The following is an 18886-nucleotide window of genomic DNA, read 5'->3' as shown; positions in this document are numbered from 1 at the left end:
CTTAGATAATAATAAATGATTCCAATGATAAATCTGTGCTTTTTCAGCTTTAACGGCTGCCCCCATGGCTACACAGCAGCTTTTTTATATAAACTGTAGTAGTCTTTCAAAAGCAAACACATGACTTTTGGCAAGTGCAGGGCAAGAATACATTATATTTGAATTACTTTAAAACACAAGTTTGTTGTTGTTACTGTTCCTTTCATTAGTACTATACTCCCACACTGCGAAATACAAGATCTCATTCTTGCAGATCAGTGGCTACAGCCAAGACAAACAGCTATTTCCTGTCACAATACGCATGTATAGCATAGTTGGTTAAGATATATTTATTCTTGATTAATGCATTACAGTCTTTGGTACAAGTGAGCTCATGCTGGCTTCAGTGTTAGTGGACTTTATTTAAAGGAGAAAGTAGGAAAAAATGCATACAATCTGCCTATATGTGCATGGCACAAAATTCTTTCTTTAGCATTCACTAATTTTATTGCTGCACTGTTTTTCAGAAAGATCCGTCCTGTGAGTATGATCGTATCATGAATCCCATAATAAATGTTCAGGTTGTTGTATCGGACCATGGTAAACTGATGCAAAGGATGCCATTCTACTTAAAATACTTTTGGTCTGGATCTTCCTGCACAACACAGAATTCTTGGACTGGTGTCCTATCATCAGCCTTCCAGCAGTTCCTCTCACAAGTGAAAACAAGGACTGTTCCAAACTCCAACAATACATCTAAAACATAAACAGTCACATGTCAAATTTCTAATATACATACCCAAAAAGTGAATAGGTCTCTAAACAAAAATCATTTACCCGTTCCAGCATCTTGAAGCAGACTAACAAGAGCTGGCATCAGTTGGAACTCAAACACTCTGCGGCCCCCACACTGTTTACATGGTGGGGGATTTGAGGCAATGCCTGGGGGGCTTATGTAAAGAGGGGAACCATTCCAAGAATATCTGAAAGAGAAAACAATATAAAAAAAACATTTCAAGATATGGGATTAAAAAGTTGCAAGACATTTCTTTGAAAATGTCATCTGGCTTTACTTTAATTCACAGGCCCACAGGTACCCAAAATGTACAGGCTAATCTCCCAGGTGCTTTTTCAGCTTGTCTGTCCTCTGCCCCAAATGTTGTCATGAACCTGCACACAGCAGGACAAAAATGACTACGGTTATGGGATCCGTAATATAGAATGCTTAGCTTTACTAAAAACAGCATTAACCACCTCTCCAGATGTTCCTGTGATTTCCTTCACTGTCCTGGAAGATTATGATTCCCCAGGGGAGAAAGGTTACCCATCAGAAATGGTAATTTATACATTCTTGTATAGAAGTACTGCCGCCCCCCCTCCAGTAAATACTGTTTCAAATATAGGTTTGGCGTTACCTGAGAATCTGCTGTCTGCATGAGGAGATCTTCTTCAGAAACTTGTAGAATATATGATCACTGTTCCTCAAGCCACCCTTCTCATACTTTTCAGTTTCTCCTTTCCCAGTACAGCTGCAGGAAAAAATGTGAAGTTAATGTTAGAGAGGTATAAGGTTGGATGGAGAGCTTCCTGAATACATTTAATATTCAAATATATACAGCTAGCTTCAAATAGTGCAGACCTAGTGATTTGCATGGGGCTGCAAAGAGCCCTTTTAAAAGATACTATGGGGTTCTGAAATTGACCTTAGAAGTGAGCCCCTCAATAGAGCTCACAAACGCTGGTTCTTAAAGTTATATGTCATTAATATTTAACATGTGAAAATGTGTTACAAATGGCTCAGTAATTAGTCCAATTTTTTTCACAGGATATAGTTTGTGAATCCACTAATTTTGGGATTTGTCTGAATCCTGAATGAAAAATTAAGACAAGGAAGGGATAAAAAGAACTGCGTGCACAGTTAAACATTTTCCTTGTTTGTGTGAAGAAAAGTCACATGATTTTTAGGGTTCTGTAAGTCCAGGCACTTGGATTTGGCTCGGCCAGGTACTTACATTCAGCTGAATCTGAATTCTTCTGAAAAAAGGTGAATCCTGAACCGAATCCAGGATGCATCCTTATTAGTTGTAGTAACAGGGCAAAATATATAATATAAATATGATTTTGACACACCGCCAGTATTTAACTGATGTTGAAACTGCTTTGCAAATATTTTTTTTTTGAGGTGTCATTTTCCAAATAAACTCTACACTGAAATTCCTTTGTTGTGATATTTTTGTTTTAAGAAATAGTGTCAGCTATACTGGATGCTCATACCTTTCTGGTTCATCTGATAGGTGCCCCTCTCTTTGCTCATACTCTTTCAGAAGTCTTTGAGCATGATTCAGATCACCTTCCCACATGCACTCCTCCTCTTCAGCTACAGCAATATAATAAGAGGGAAACACAGTTTCAGCTGCCGGAGAATCATCCAGTCTATCAGACAAGGTAAGTTGTTCAAGCTGGAACGAGAAGTCTGTAGGTGCTGCAGTGCTGTTTGTAGTCTGGAAATTAGCCGTTGATGGTGAAATTTGAACTATAGGCTCCTCATCTTCTAACCCCCAATTATCTGCATCTTCACACCAATCAGTAGGAGCGGCATTATCCTTCTGCAAGGACAGATAACAAGATATGTGTACTGTTGAGGGAGGTAGAGGAAGAGATGGAGAGAAAGAATGATGGATAGATAGATACATCCCAAATTCCATTTGACTTAATCAATCATTTCCAAATCAGGCAACTGCTCTAATTTCAGTCATAAACTCCCTTTGCATTATTAGGAGCAAAAGCAGGAATAGATCATCCCATACGCAGAAAGAGAATTGATCATTTAATGAAAACCAGTAGATGCCCCCAACCCAACATGTAAAGAACAACAAAGTACCTATCAAAAGTACCTGTGGAATGGTGGTTTCTTTAATTTGTAAGGAGTTACCTTCAAGACTCTGGGATCTCAATGCCACCCAACTAAATAGAAAAAAAAAACATGCACAAAATCACGACAGATATAGTATTCTGTTACTTTATTAAGGTAATGGCCTCATATCATGGGTTGACCAGGCTTTTTTTCTACCAGCAATGTAATGAAAAAGTGAATGCTTGCCATACCATCAGTTTGTGCATGTGTTTCCCCGAGCAAAATGGTGCAAAGAACATCATAAGACTTAGAGATGACATCTCAGTTCAGTTAATGGCAATGAGAATAGGTGTCATGGTAACTATTGACATAATTGCTACTTCCATAGTTGTCACTGAAAGATTAGTCCTGGCAACTATAGCTATGACATTGACAGAGACATGATGGCAGTTTTCACAGAAAACTATGGAACCATTGGTGTGGCAATAGGTTCCTTTAATACAAAAAACTGCCATATAGCAAAGAATATGGCCACACAAACATGCTAGAAATATCTGACAGGTTTGAAACTGTGCAAATCCTAGTGCATGGTGGACTTGCTATGGGCAAACATGGGCTTCTTGTATGCATTGGAAAGAGTTATATACATTGCTCCAGTGGAAACTATATAGAAAAATACCAATCCCATTGGATTCTTTATAACCACAACATCAGCTCATCACATCCAAAGGGATCTGCTTCTTTGTGCCCAATTATGCTCAATGAGGCAATTCATGAGTTACATGGAAACATGTTCCTAGTGCATTAGATCGAGGCAATATATCTTGGCTACCATTAAGTTTGCCACCTGCCTAGTATTTTTACGGCTTGGCCACTAAAAATGGCACTTGAATCAAATGTTATTAATAGGCAACAGAGATATGCCACCCCCCCAACAAAAAATATGTGGCAAACCCAGTAACTATAAGGGTTAAGGCAGACATGGAGTCTGAGTCAATAACCCATTTATCACCTGTCACTGCTTCCCACTGAATGAATGGTAAGTGAAAAATACCTGATAACTTTAGACTTTTTTTCGTAATATTTTTTTTATGTAGCAAAGATATATTTTTTGGCTTTGGCAATGATAATCGTATTATAGCAATATGCCAATCTTTTGGAACAAAACAAGGCCATAAACTGTGGAATTTCAATACAAATGCTACTGCTAATTTAAAAGGAAGGAGTACTGAAATTAACTGGCTCCTGCATTGTTTACAACTCAAATTCAAACTCTAAACTCGTGCATTGATCACAGCTGTAATCCCTTTTATTGTTCACATCTGTAAAACCTCTATTGTTCACGCCTCTAAAACCCTGTACTGTTTTCACCTCATACCCAGACTGAAAGTGCCACATTGTTCACAATTTATATAAACTGTTGGAGGGGCAACAGCATCATGTCACTGTATGTAGCCCAGTATAAACTGTTCATCTTTGATTGGTCCTGATAGGCTTCCGTGTCTCCTGCCGTATTCTGCCTTCCCTATGCTCCCTGTGTGTGCCAAACTCTGCCTGCCCTATGCTCCCTCTGTGTGCCATACTCAGCCTGCCCTATGCTCCCTCTGTGTGCCATACTCAGCCTGCCCTATGCTCCCTCTGTGTGACATACTCAGCCTGCCCTATGCTTCCTCTGTGTGACATACTAAGCCTGCACTATGCTCCCTCTGTGTGCCATACTCAGCCTGCCTATGCTCCCTGTATGTGCCATAATCTAGAAAGGTTTGGCGAGCAATATATTGCAATATGAGCATCATCAAATGCCAGAATATGGTGGTGGTGTTAAAAATTCATTATATTAGCCTTTCAAAATTCCAAGACAATAGTTGTCTTGGAAACTATAGAAAAAATAATTAATGTAAAGCAATTTTATATCAAGGGTTTCAAAGTGTTGTTTACCAGTTCGTTTTGTGTATAAACAGCAAATACTTACCTCTCATGTTTTCCCCAACATGGCTTTCTGGAACAAGCAAACACATTAATAACACGGTGGAATGGTGATCCTTCCATGGGGCAGTATACCTGGACAACATGGCAAAGGACTGCAGAACACAGACCACATGATGGTAATAGTTTTGTCACAGCAGGGAGGGCATCCTGTCAAACATATCAATAAAGCTTAAGTATTATGCACTACTGCAAGTTAAAGAAAATTCTGGTAGAAATTAGAGTATCTGGGGGGAACAATGGGAGTTTTCCTTTCAAAATATTTAATAAAGGTTTTTAAAACTGTTAAGTGTCTCACTCCAAAGCATAAGTACATAAAAATATATTTCTTTCAAGAAGGCCTTACTAATGCACATTTATATGCACATGTATAATTGGACGACAATAATTGGTATGACATTGGAAGTATGCATTTTAACCAGACATCCATTTCTGTGAACTAACAGGCCAATAAAGTGTCTGTCAGTGCAAAGTGATATTGGGGCAGAAGGTAGATAAAGAGATACACTAGTGGAGAAACTGCCTCTTCAGACATGGCCCTAAAATGAATTACCAATTGAGTTCCATTTGAAAAAATGATTTCATTCTTGGAGAAGGAGTCATGGATGCATGTTTTTCAGAAAGCACTTTTTTGGAACTTTTGATTCCTCGGAATACAAATCTCATCAGACGCAAATGGTCTGAAAGTAATTTGCAAGTAGAGGGTAAGGGACTTGTTATACAAAATGCTCTGCACCTGGAGTTTTCCTGATAATGGATCTTTCCGTAACTTGGATCTTCATACCTTAAGTCTACTAGAAAATCATTTAAACGTTAAATAAACCCAATAGGCTGGTTTTTGCTTCCAATAAAGATGAATTACATCTTAGTTTGGATCAAGTACAAGGTACTGTTTTATTATTAAAGAGAAAAATTATTTTAAAAATTTTTTATTATTTTTAGGGATGCACCGAATCCCCTATTTTGGATTCGACCGAACCCCCAAATCCTTCGCGAAAGATTCGGCCGAATACTGAACCAAATCCTAATTTGCATATGCAAATTAGTGGGTGGGAAGGGGAAAACATTTTTTACTTCCTTGTTTTGTGACAAAAAGTCACGTGATTTCCCTCCCCGTCCCTAATTTGCATATGCAGATTAGGTTCGCCAAGGCAGAAGGATTCAGCCGAATCCAAATCCTGCTGAAAAAGGCAGAATCCTGGATTCGGTGCATCCCTAATTATTTGGATAAAATTGAGTCTATGGGAGAGGGACTTTCCATAATTTGGAGCTTTTTGGTTAATGGGTTTCCAGATAATGGATTCTATACTTGTACTTGATCTAGCAATATGGACTATAATATGTAATGAACATTGTTTTTAAACTTAATGTCCTTTAACAAACATTTGTAGGTAGAAATGAGACATTTGGGTATTATTTGCCCTTATACCAGAGGCAAATTTGCTTCTTACTCCAAGTTGGCATAATGTCATTGAAACATATTGTGGTTCTTACATACAGCAATATTGTCGGCACACTCAATTATTTTCTCCTTGTACTCACTGGCAGACCACCTATTTTGCTTGCGTCCCATGAAGAGGTTTCACTTTCTATGACCGCATCCTTAAATCCCAGAAGAACACGCTGTGCAGGAGAAGCCTGCGCCATATCATGAATAGGCTGTGTCTAGTCCAATACTCTTCTCAAAATTGCTAGTGGAACCTACAGAAAAACATCACAAGACACTTACAACGATACTCACATATTACCATTAGATTTCATTGATTTTTTTTGCAACAATTCAAATTCCTTTGTTCATGTGCAAGAATCTGCACATCTTCTTTGCAAACAAATTTCTTTCAGAACACTGTGCACTCCATTTAGGTTCCCTTTATGAAGGATATTTTGCAAGTGAAAAATATGCAGTTACTAGGGATGGACGAATTTTTTCGCCTTGTTTTGCCGCAAAAATGACGCCCATAGACTTGTATGGCGTCGTTCGTCAAAAAAAAAAAAACGCGCGTCAAAACAATTTTGACGCGTGACCATATTTTTTTGATGCCCATAGACTTTAATGGGCGTCGACGACATTTAGCCGGTGGGAAATTTTTGGCGAAACTAAACGGTTCAAATTCGCCCATCCCTAGCAGTTACCCTCTATGGCCGCTATGGAATGAATAACTATATTCTTTCACCATTAGTGTCATCTATAGGCCAGACCAAAGTACTTGTTCAGCCTGTTCTGATGAAGTATGTGCAAGTGCATTTATAAATACAAAGGAACCCAGGAATTACCTCCAGTTTAGACATGGCAGTAGTTTACATTTATCAGAACATGTAAAAAAAAAACAAAAAAAAAACAGGGGCACGTCTAGAAAACCCAGGTCGAAGGGTACTTTGAATGCGAGTTGGTAAAGAAGTATTACTGGCTTCCAAACAGGAGCCTCGTCAAGACATGGCATGAGGAATTAGGCTGTAATCTCATTGGACCAGTGGGGCAAGTTTTAAAATGAAACAAGCTGAGAGATAGGGAAAACAGCATACATGCAGGGCTGCCATTAGAAATCACGGGGTCTGTAGAACAAAATTTTTGGGGCCCCGCCCACCCCAGATCTCCCACCCACACCACAGTTAAATGACCACACAGACATCAGTGCTAAAAACGGTAAACCCCCCCCCAAACACAAGTTATAAAAAGCCATTGATGGTCAGGGCCCCCTATAATTTAAAAAAAACTGTGGCACCAGGGCACCCCATAATTTTTTTTTTTTTTAAATGGTGGCCAAGGCCCCCCTATAAGTTAAAAAAAAAAAACATTGGTACCAGGGCCTCCTATACGTTTTTTTTTTATTTATTTTAAATGGTGGTCAAGGCCCCCCTATAAGTTAAAAAAAAAAAAAGCATTGGTGCCAGGGCCTCCCATAAAAGTTTTCTTTTTTAAAAAAACATTGGCGCCAGTGTCCCTTTTACAAGTTAAAGAAAACATTTGGGTCCCAGAGAATATATTTTTTTTAAAAAAAAACATTGGTGTCAGGGGTCTATGTAACTAGACTCGTGGCTTCAGGGCTTAAATTCTGGCTCCTTTCGTGACTTTGGGTCTTTTCGCAGCTTCAGGACTTAAACTTCGGGGCTTTTTGTGGCTTCAGGTCTTTTCGCAGCTTCAGGACTTCAACTTCGGCTCGTTTTGTGGCTACGGCTGTTCGGCACTTCGAAAGAGGCGGCACGGCCCAGGCGATGTCCCTTTAGGCCCAGTACAGGAGTAGGGTTGCCACCTTTTCTGCAAAAAAAATCAGCCTTCCTGTATATTTATCTTTTTTCCCTATTAATAACATTGGGATCAGCCATCATTTTTATGATGGCGGCCCTGCATACAACTCACAGGCAATACAGTACAGAATAGGGAAAGTTTTTCCAGTACAGTATTCCAGTGCCAACTAATCAATCATTAGTACAGTTATCAGGGAATAATACACCATCTCTTGATCACTTCCAGTTGTTCACTATTCTAATGCCTGACTAGGACAGGCTGAGCTATTCAAGAGCCAGTTACAGGCAAACACTCAAGCATTTTATTAAATGTGTCCTAAACAAGGTTTTCAAACACTTTTCAGCGGCCAGTGGTAGAGCTACAGATCCATGTTCCTGAGCTTAAGCACCGCACAATGGCACACAAATAACCTAATATTCCCAGCATTCTTGTTACCTGAGTTTTATTTCCTGCGCAAGGGGAAGTCAGACGTGCTGCTGCTCCCCAAACACGTGCTCTGTACAGCCGGCCATAATAAAAGCTGTAGTGTGTGTGTGTGCAACCTAACCCATTCATGATTGGCGCTTCTCTGACCAACAGCCACACAGATAATTATTTCACTGACAGAAGCTCGTCCAATCGGAAAAGGGCCATCATTTGACTAGCGTGTGTAATAAAGCGGGTTAAACACTGCTGTTCAAAACGAGTTAGGGAAGTAATAGACATTTTCGCAGCTAATGCCTGTGGTAAACAAAATGCATTTATTATGTCCCGAGTACGGTGGTGTATAAAGCCTTGGTCCTTCACTTCCTGCCCTAGTTGATGGCATTGCATGGGTTAATGGGGCGGCTCAGCTTGTAGGTGAAAGGAATTGCGCAGTGCCGGAAGGAGTATCTCTGCGCAAGGAACTGCTGTCAGGTAACATTCCCTCGCTTGTTTGGGGGGCTCGCTGCTGGTTACCAGGTGGCGAAGTGTCTTGTAAAGCAGTCTGCTCGCCAGGGGTAAGAACATTGTCAGTGAGTGAGTAAGTGTGAGTGTGTATACAGGTCATGGAACTCCGAGGTTACTTCTAATATCCTCATATTTCCCAACAAGGGGTACTTTATTTATCATAATTCACAAGTTTTAGTGAGTCATGTGACAGAAGTGACATCACTAATCACCGTCTATAACTGATGACATCACTACTCACCGTTTATAAGGATATCATTTACAAGATATTAATGGCTTTTGTGTATTATATAGTGAATAAACTATATCTTAGATCTTAGAAGTTATCTCGGAGCTTCACCATATAAAAACACAAGGCCTTAGTCCAAGGCCGAGTGTTTTTATACAGGTCATGGAACTCTGAGGTAACTTCTAATATCCTCATATTTTGCTTTATTTATTATAATACACGAGTTTCAGTGAGTCATGTGACAGAAATGACATCAGAACTCACAGTTTATAACTGATGACATCAGAACGCACTGTTTATAAGGATATAATTTACAATATATTCATGGCATTTGTGTATTATAATAGTGAATAAAGTACCCCCTCTTGTAAAATATAAGGATATTATAAGTTACCGAGGAGTTTCATGACCATATAAAAACATGAGGCCGAAGGCCGAGTGTTTTTATACAGGTCATGTAACTCTGAGGTGACTACTAATATCCTCATATTTTGCAACTGGGGGAACTTTTTTTATAATACACACGTTTCCGTGAGTCATGTGACAGAAATTACATCAGAACTCACAGTTTATAACTGATGACATCAGAACGCACTGTTTATAAGGATATAATTTACAATATATTCATGGCATTTGTGTATTATAATAGTGAATAAAGTACCCCCTCTTGTAAAATATAAGGATATTATAAGTTACCGAGGAGTTTCATGACCATATAAAAACATGAGGCCGAAGGCCGAGTGTTTTTATACAGGTCATGTAACTCTGAGGTGACTACTAATATCCTCATATTTTGCAACTGGGGGAACTTTTTTTATAATACACACGTTTCCGTGAGTCATGTGACAGAAATTACATCAGAACTCGCTGTTTATAACTGATGACATCAGAACTCAAATGTTTTTAAGGATATAATTTACAAGATATTCATAGCTTTTGTGTATTATAAGGATATCATTTACAATGTAGTCATGACTTTTGTGTATTATAAAGCAAGACTATCATATAAAGGAATATATTCCCAGTCCTGCTTTGGATTGCTAGTTCCAGACTGAAAACACAGTCCTACCTTCTTCAGGTAGAAAAAGGAAATATCTCTTCTAATAAAAAACTGCTAAAAGAGACCCACATTCTAATGTATTACATTCAAACATTAGGGATAGTATTCATTCAATTGCAGTTTGTTTAAAGGGGTTGTGCATCTTTTAATTTCGTTTGCAATTTCAGCTGTCTGGTTGCTAGGGTCCAAATGACATAGCAACCATTCATTGATTTGAATAAGAGACTGAAATATGAATAGGAGAGGCCTGCAACAAGTGGTTCTTCAGCCTGCTGCTTTATTTAGCACCCACCCTCTCAAATTTCAGGTTTTGGAAACATGTCTGCCAAATTAAAAATACAAGTAATTGGCAACTACAAAGTAAACCGTTAGTCCAGATATTTGAAATTGTACCTTTTTGGCATAAAGCACTGCATAACTTGTTGGCACTTTATAAATAAATGATGATGATGATGATCATCTATTATAATCTTCTAGGTAATTTCAGAAGAGACAATAAAGATCACCTAACAGACGGGGAACATTTTTTGACAACATTTATACCACACAGGACTAACGGTGACATTTTTACACTAAACAATTGCTTAGGAGAGACCAGCTCCTACAGATTATTCAGAAATAAAGTCAAATCAATGCTTGCATTCTTCTATTGTTCAAGAAAAAATGTTTTGTTTGTTGCCAATGTTTTTATTCAATGTTTGGTTCTAGGAGGGAGGGAATGTTTGGGTAGGGCAAGACCAAAAGGTATAGAGGAATGTACCAACTATAAATGGGAAAAAATGTATTCTGTATATTTGTACTTCAGTTTACAGTAATGTATTTATTATGCCCTCCAATGTACAATTGTATTATTTTTTGTCTATAGTTCATTAATACCCAACTAGGTACTTCCACTGAGGGTCTGTAATTGCACCCATGTTTCTTTACGAAAAGAGAGTTATATTTTGCAGAAGTTCTAAATGATGTTCTCAAAATGTAAAATCAGGTTCTGTTGAATAATCATATGCATTTCGGAGAGCAAAGCCGCTTTCACACTCAGTATCTGTATATTTATTATAGCCTAGATCTTGATTTATGGGAAATAAACATTCTGTGGAGTTTGACCATTGGAAAAGACAGGGGACCCTGGTGAGTGCCAGAGGGCATAATCAAGTGAATAAAGCCTACCGAGCTCATATGTAGCGTCCTACATTTATGTTTTTGGCATATAAGGGTGTCAGTATTAGAATTTATGGATGCATAGTGCACATAGTTTACATCTGCTTGCTTTATCAAGTTAGAAACAGAAGTAACCTTTATTTGCCTTCATGCCATACAGACCTTTTAATAAATGTATGAACAATATACATGTTGGTGACAAAAACTTTTCTACCAGTTATGAAAAACTTGCTACTACCACTTGTATACATTCAGTACTCCACCATCTAGTGCTGCACACAAAAGGTAGTAGGTACTATTTGTAGCAACTAGTACTAGTCAGGACTCCTCTCCCACAAGGCACAAAACGCGTAAGGCTATCCCTTGAGATGTTTGTTTTTTGTTGAATATAACTACTTTATTATTTGCATGACGTTTTGGAGTGAGGTCTGGTTTGTGCCAGCCTACAACTAAACATACATACTTCTCCCACATCCCCAATATGCCCATCTCCCACATCCCCAATATGCCCATCTCCAAATGTATCTTAAACTAGAATGGCAAGTCTCAAGTCATTGTTGGTAGCTTCTCCCTGTACGAGTAGGAAAAGTTGTTTCACATGTAGTTCAACAAATACTTTTGTCCTTTTGTGTGCTTTTCTGTCTGTATTTCCCAGTATTGTGAAATGTTGTCATTAAAAAGTCTGTCATTGTTGCAGGATATAGAAACAACCAAACTATATAATGCATCATGAGCATATTGCATTAGTAGTTTTGCTGGATTACATTAAAATAAATATAAAACATTGTGTGTTTTCAGGATCTAGATATGGCAGCTGGACCTAGTATGTGGGTTGGAAGCGTGTACCTCTATATTAAGTCAGACACGGTTCCCCTTCCTGGTAAATATACACACCAGAAGGCACTGATCTATGAAGCACTAAGGAGTGCAATATCGGGTAAGCATTTCCTGAAATTCTTATTCTATTTTCTTAGGTTCCAAACTTTCAGACTTTTTAAGCATATCTGCCGTTTATTTACCTTTAGGCGCTTGCAGCAATCTGCACATAACCTATAGAATGTGTGGACCCAAATGGATGAAACTGGCCCATTAATCAGTCATATTGTTATTGGTCAGGTTTTTATATTGCACCAGTGATTTGATACAGGCATGTATTGTCATCTGTTGACCAGTGATCCCAAGCAATCAAAACAGCAGTTTTGAGTTGCAGCTTCACTAGTTTGCTAGTATTGCGTGCAGCGATACAGCAAGGTGTCCGAAAACAATATTTTCTGTCTTCATAGACAATTTAATGCCAAGATAGGCTGGCAAAGTGCTTACTGAAAAGTCCCATACATGCAGCAGTTATTGGTCAACTTAAATATTTTGCTTTTTCTCACATATAGGAGCTAAACCTACATGCTTTTTGTTGATGTTGCTGTTTCTTCTGCAGAACTTCCGACACCTATCTTGTGTAAATCGTTTTTAAAATGTGAAAGTATTTATTTTACTACTTTTGTAGTCTAAATTCATTTTTTTCACAAGCTTCCAAATTTTAATATTTTAGATTTTTTTTAAGACAGACACCATTTATAGAGTGAATAAAGGCTTACTGCTTAACTCAGTGGACTTATTTGCTTTTTATCTTCACTTTTACATGTTTATGTTATGAAAATGTGGTTCCTGTCCCTCTTTCATCTGAAGAGTGATATAGGCATCATTTGGAATTCTTTTTTCTATTATTTTCTTTTAAAGCCTTTACTTTAAACCCTATTCCAGAGAGAGAGGGTACATTTTTAAAGGGGTTGTTCACCTTTAAACAACTAGTTGTTTTCAGACAGTTCACCAGAAATAACTTCCAATTACTTTCTATTTTCTATGTCTGACAGTTTTTCTAATATTGAAATGTAAAGTGTAATTTTTTACCTTCTAAAGCAGCTCTGGGAGGGGGGTCGCCGACCCTGTAAACTGTTCGAAATTGATACATTTAATTTATACATTTCTTATCTTTGTCCCTGCTGAGCAGAATTCCTGAGTGTCATTAAAGGCACCTGGTAGAATTGATACAGTAGTTGCGAATATTCTGCGGATACTGCTGAGAAATGTATCAACTAAATGTTGCAAAATTGTAACAGTTCAGAGTCTGCACCTGAATTACTGAGGTGCCAAACACCAGAGACAGGGACATTAAACTTTAAAAAATAAACAGTAAAAAAATAAATAATGGAAAGTAATTGAAAAGTCATTATTTCTGGGCAACAATCTAAAAACAACTGAATTGAAAAAAAGTGTTTTGAAGATGAACAACCCCTTTAATGTTTTGGTCCCAACTCTGTCTGGGGTCTCTTACTTAGTACATCAGTGCAATAATACAGTATGGTTTTAACCCCAGATTGAAGTTATCAATCAATGGCTTATCCAATGAGTACACGTTACACTGAAGTTTTCTTTTTATGCTTTTCAGCACCTCTGCGTCTCTGCTTCCCTCTGCAGAATAATTTCTTCCTCTACCTCTTCAACTCAATATATTATTTTTAACCTGCCTGCAGCCTCTTCTTTACTGTTTCTCTCTTTAACTGGAGGTTTGCAGCCGCTAAGACATTTCTAGATGTGGCTTCACCTTGGCTCACTATCCAGTGCAACTTCACTCTTTATTTTATTCCTGGCTCACTTGGACCTGGTTGTGCTTTAGAGCTTGACTTTCTGCCTCGTGTCTAAACAGAATCTACCAGAGGCTGCAGAGATTCCATCGAAATCCTTAAAATTCATTCTAGTGATCAGCAGCTTATCCTGTACCTAAAATTCTGCGGCCTGGAACCATGTCAGAGATTTTTGAAGGATTATAAGGAATGCAAAGTGCAGATGCAGATCCAGAACAAATTGAAGAATTGTTTTTCTGTGGAGGGGCTACCTATCTTTACAGAGCTCAAAATTGACACAGGAGAAATTGACAGTTTACTGGAGAAGGAAGAGCAGTGCCTGAAATATATTAGTCAAATGAAGGTAATATCTTGTCAGAGACCGTTGTACCACCTTACTCATCATGCCAGTTATTGTTTCCAAAGCAGGAGGTGTAATGTAGTTATATTAGCCATACTTGTTTATGGAATGTGACCACTATTTGTTTTTTTTACATTTCTCTCTGGAATTATATGCTTTTATATTGGGTTTTATTTGATTTTGAATTCATTTAACCCATAGTTTTAGCCTTATCGTGGTACGGGAGGCTCCAATAAGATTTATTTTTGGAAATTTTGAACCGTTTCATTGCAAATAATATAAACCGATAAATATCAAAGTACAGTTCCTGCAGAGCCTCCTTAGTAATGTCACTGCTTTTATTATTAATTACAGTCAAAAAATAATGAGACTATCTCAAAATAGCTGTATTTTCCAAGGCACAAAAACATTAATACATACAGTAAAGGATTCGTAATAGGATGTGCTTTAAAATGACTTCAACAATGATGTGGATCCCGCACGCAATTGCCTCAGTTTCATGTTGTGTGTTGCCTCCCTTGATGCATGGCTTCAACACGGAACACAAAATCTGTAAACCAGAGTCACACTAACTGCATAGGGTGCATTTTCAGTTTTAAAATGTCTTAACATCTCTTTTTCCTGACTTATCCAGCCCACTATCCAGAAGGATGACGAATTGGCTGAGATTGATGAACGTTTAAAGAGCATTAAATTGGATTCACCTTCTGCCCTAGATAGTGAATTATCTTTACAGAACTCGTGTCAATGCTCCCTTCCACTTTCACTCCATTCCAATAGGAGTTATCATATTGAAGGCAGCACTTTTCATTTTCAAGGAGAGGAATTTGGTGAGTTTAAGCTGTTACTGTAAAATACCCAGGAAAATAGAAAAATAGAATAGAAATGTAAGGCTGATTAGAAATGAATACAGATAATTACTACATGGCAGCACATGTGCAACTAGCGTCCGCATGTAATAATCAGCCCTGTAGCATCAGCTTATATTACAGGCCAACCTAACTTTCCACTTGATAATTTGCAACGACCCCTAAGCTTAGCCTCTCAACAGCTGCTCAGAGCCCACTGAGCATGTGAGTGTCACAGACACTTTCCAATATAGGGACTCCCTGTGACAAATTTGAAGTCCTGGATCATTGCTGCTATTGAGATGCTGAAACTTTAGGCTGGTTCAATTTGTTCAGTATATAAAATATGGCATTTTTATCCATATTCAGTTTTAGGGTTTTGTTTTCCTTTTAATGTTAATTCCAGACAGTACTGAAAATCTGCCTGCTGAAATACGCAGGTCGAGAATTAGCCCCAAATCTGGCATTAGCGTCCTGTCTGAACCCAGAACAAATGTGTGGGCCCAGTTGTAGGCGCACACAGCAAATTTTTACACGAGAATGCAAACGTTTCTTCTACAAATTCAGCTGTGTGTGCTTGCACCCAAGCCGACACAATTGAGTGCAGGCAGGAGATGAGGCTAATGCTAATACCAGTCTAGGGGCTGATTCTCAACCTGTGTATTGCAGAAGGCTGATTTTCAGCTCTCCTGGCATTAGGATGTTCATTTGTTAAGCAGTGAATAATACAAGCAACAAATGGATAAAGCAACCCTGATATCACAATTTGTTACGTTTGATTTTCTCCCTAAAATAATTTTTCCTCTTGTGTAGTTACTGAAATTATCATTCTATACTCCAAATATCTGCAAAAAAAATCAAATACGATTTACAACATCACCGTTTTAATACCACTGACTCTTTTAGTTGACAGACCTTTGACCTCTGCTCATATCCAACACTTTGCCAAATCAGTGGGCAAGAACTGGAAGCCTGTGGGAAGGTCATTAGGAAAAACCTGTCGTGCTTTGAATGACACAGCCATTGAAAACCTGGCATATGAATTTGACAGGGACGGTCGCTACGAGCAAGCATATCAGTTGCTACGCCTTTTTAAAGACAGCGAGGGAAAGAAAGCAACTGTGCAGAGACTTGTGCAAGCTCTGGAGGAAAATGGTTTGAACAGCATAGCACTTGACCTGTTATCTCTGAATGAAAATGGACTTAAATAGTGGAACAAAAATATTGCTACAGGGTGGGCTGTGGAGCAGAACAACATGGTTGCTCCTGGATATATGTGTAATTTCTTTTAAAATTATATTCCACAGGTGGAACAGGGTTTTTTTTTTCCCAAAAAGTCCAAATGTTCCACTACCGTCAACAAACAGGAGGGTAATGTACATGTGTTGTGATTATAAGCAGCACTTTCAGGTGTCACACCACAATTGATTTGCTACATCCAAAGTATCAGACAGGGTTGGGGACTGCTGAATTTGGAAGGGTCTTTCCAGGAGCTCATGAGGCCTAAGTACTGGTTGGTCTGTGACTTACTACAGCTGTATCAATTCCTGTCAGGGTTCTGGTTTTATGACATAAGTTTTTATATAAGATTGTGGTCTGTGGGAAGTACACCAGATGTGTGCATTTACAATAACCTGTATTGCCACAGGGCTTTATTATCTTTTAATAGTAGAACTTGTGTATATATATATATATTTTTTTTTTTTTTGTTAAGAGTAGATGTAATCATTGTACCCTTCAATTAGTTTTCTTGAGAAGTTGCTCCTGGTTCGGGGCTATAGCTATAGCAGGAAATACTCTAACATATAATACAGTTACAAACACATTTGCACAAACATGTATTTGAATGTATGAAAACCTTTAAAATAAATGTAATTAAACAAATTCAGATATGGGACCTGTTATCCAGAATGATTGGGACCTGGGACTTTCCAGATAAGTTATCTTTTTTTTAGTTATTTGGATCACCTTAACTTAACCTACCATACCTGCTAAAGTTAACTTAAACATTAATGAAACACAATAGGATTGTTTTGTCTCCCGTAAAGATTAATAATATCTTACTTAGGTTCAAGTACACCACACTGTTTTATTATTACAGCGAAAAAGGAAAACCATTTTTAAAATTAGAATTATTAGGTTAAGTCTATTGGAGATGGCCTTCCCATAATTTGGAGCTTTCTAAATAATGGATCCTATACCTGTACTAATTGATGCAATAGGTGCATTATTGGTATTTAAGTATACTTTTTTCCTGAAAATTATACCATGCATAAGACCACACAATTTTGTGCACAAACATTACAATGAAAGTAAACTGTTACGATTTAGCATAACTACAGTACAGTGTCCATTATTTTCTTATTTGTAAGATCAAAAGACCCACTAACCATAACAAGGTGTACTAAACATTAGGGTTTATATGGCCTATTAGGAAAATGTGTTACTTGTAAAGCCCTTGTCTTGATTTCTGCACATTTTATTTACCAGTAGATATGAGTTGTGCAGCCGTTTGCATGGTCTTTGCTTTATTCATTGCAGGTGGATGTCTCTTTCCAGACTACATTCTGAAGGCTACACTCTTCTATACCCTTATCTGGTGCTGAGGAAATTAGTTAAAACACCTCAGATAAGGTGATTTTTAGTCAAGTATTTCACGTTACTGCCTCGTAAGATTAATGCTACCACAGCCATGATCATCCTATCCCTGTGCTCGAAGCGAGGAGAAAGTAACTTCCGGTACACTGGACTTAACTGAATGGCTTCCACTTCACCGTCACCAAAGATATATGGCAAAGGTATAAACAAAATGCCTTTTCAAGCCCTGTGTATGAGGGTCAATGTTTATAAAGCCTCCCAGCCCATGAACTCTTTATATTAGGTTCATGTGATTCTGAGGTTTCTGTCGATAAACAAAATGTACATGTGAGTACCTGTGCCAGTCACAGAGTGTCATTTTAATACCTTGTGCTGCCATGGGCATTTCTCCTCACTAGGGTTGCCACCTTTTATAAAAAATTTTACCGGCTGTTGGGGGCGGGGCCTCAAATGGGCGGGGTGTGACATCAAAAGGGGCGGGACATGATGTCAAAGGGGCGGGCCACACGACGGAGACCCGCGGATGCTAGAAGAGGCAAAAAAAAGGTAAGTTGCAGGGGATTGGGGGCAGGCCGAGGGCTCCTTTTGATCGTATTACAAATTTACCGGCAGCTACATTGCCGGTAAATTTGTAATACCGGCCTTGGCAGGTATTTTACCGGCTAGGCCGGTAAAATACCGGCCGGGTGGCAACCCTACTCCTCACCCACTCCCTGTACTTCCACAATAGTGAATGCACAATACAGTCTCTGTACATGTGCAGATCCATTAGACAATGGAAACCCCCCCCCCCATCATCTGTGCCATCAGCTTTTGCAGCAGGTTGCCTGAGGGGTTCTCAAAAACAATTGCTGGGTTTGATATATTTAAAATATCAAATTAAAAATGTGGCCTTGCAATTCTGCACTTGTCACCCTGCACACCTTTCTTCTGGTTCAACCCTGACCTATTTCAGTGGCAGTATATTTTCTACTGACTTACCCTACAATGAACTCAAAATGCACTTGGTCATTTTGGG

The 18886-nt window shown here is 38.4% G+C and overlaps 2 protein-coding genes across 6 annotated transcripts; one reads left to right on the top strand and one right to left on the bottom strand.

The window, feature by feature from the left end:
- Positions 1 to 314: 314 nt before the first annotated feature.
- Positions 315 to 8627, bottom strand: pdcd2l.L (programmed cell death 2-like L homeolog). Its single transcript, XM_018257860.2, has 8 exons — positions 8502 to 8627; positions 6362 to 6520; positions 4806 to 4969; positions 2874 to 2943; positions 2254 to 2585; positions 1395 to 1508; positions 817 to 962; positions 315 to 735 (listed from the first exon to the last, which is right to left on the bottom strand). Exons 2-8 carry the CDS (start codon positions 6464 to 6466, stop codon positions 605 to 607), a joined length of 1062 nt encoding a protein of 353 aa, XP_018113349.1. The 5' UTR covers positions 6467 to 6520; positions 8502 to 8627; the 3' UTR covers positions 315 to 604.
- Positions 8628 to 8771: 144 nt separating this feature from the next.
- Positions 8772 to 17154, top strand: tradd.L (TNFRSF1A-associated via death domain L homeolog). 5 transcript variants are annotated; one of them, XM_041590151.1, is made up of 5 exons: positions 8772 to 8963; positions 12249 to 12380; positions 14145 to 14425; positions 15057 to 15252; positions 16177 to 17154. In XM_041590151.1, exons 2-5 carry the CDS (start codon positions 12251 to 12253, stop codon positions 16479 to 16481), a joined length of 912 nt encoding a protein of 303 aa, XP_041446085.1. In that variant the 5' UTR covers positions 8772 to 8963; positions 12249 to 12250; the 3' UTR covers positions 16482 to 17154. The 5 variants fall into 5 exon arrangements, with proteins under 5 accessions (XP_041446085.1, XP_018113350.1, XP_018113351.1 ...); XM_018257861.2 differs by having other exon boundaries at positions 12242 to 12380; XM_018257862.2 differs by having other exon boundaries at positions 8772 to 9046; positions 12242 to 12380.
- The last annotated feature ends 1732 nt before the right edge of the window (positions 17155 to 18886 follow it).

The sequence above is a fragment of the Xenopus laevis genome, chromosome 4L, assembly GCF_017654675.1.
Source record: "Xenopus laevis strain J_2021 chromosome 4L, Xenopus_laevis_v10.1, whole genome shotgun sequence".
NCBI classification, from domain to species: Eukaryota; Metazoa; Chordata; class Amphibia; order Anura; family Pipidae; genus Xenopus; species Xenopus laevis.
This window is presented reverse-complemented; position numbering and strand designations above follow the sequence as displayed.

What these genes read in the sequence shown, in the direction of transcription:
- tradd.L (XM_041590151.1), top strand. Translation starts at nt 12,251, where the DNA reads ATGGCAGCTGGACCTAGTATGTGGGTTGGAAGCGTGTACCTCTATATT. An exon ending in AATATATTAGTCAAATGAAG is followed by an intron (nt 14,426 to 15,056) that starts GTAATATCTTGT and finishes TGACTTATCCAG; the next exon opens with CCCACTATCCAGAAGGATGA. An exon ending in TTTTCAAGGAGAGGAATTTG is followed by an intron (nt 15,253 to 16,176) that starts GTGAGTTTAAGC and finishes TGACTCTTTTAG; the next exon opens with TTGACAGACCTTTGACCTCT.
- pdcd2l.L (XM_018257860.2), bottom strand. Translation starts at nt 6,466, where the DNA reads ATGGCGCAGGCTTCTCCTGCACAGCGTGTTCTTCTGGGATTTAAGGAT. An exon ending in GCAAAATAGGTGGTCTGCCA is followed by an intron (nt 4,970 to 6,361) that starts GTGAGTACAAGG and finishes TATGTTTGACAG; the next exon opens with GATGCCCTCCCTGCTGTGAC. An exon ending in GCTTCAAGATGCTGGAACGG is followed by an intron (nt 736 to 816) that starts GTAAATGATTTT and finishes TTTATGTTTTAG; the next exon opens with ATGTATTGTTGGAGTTTGGA.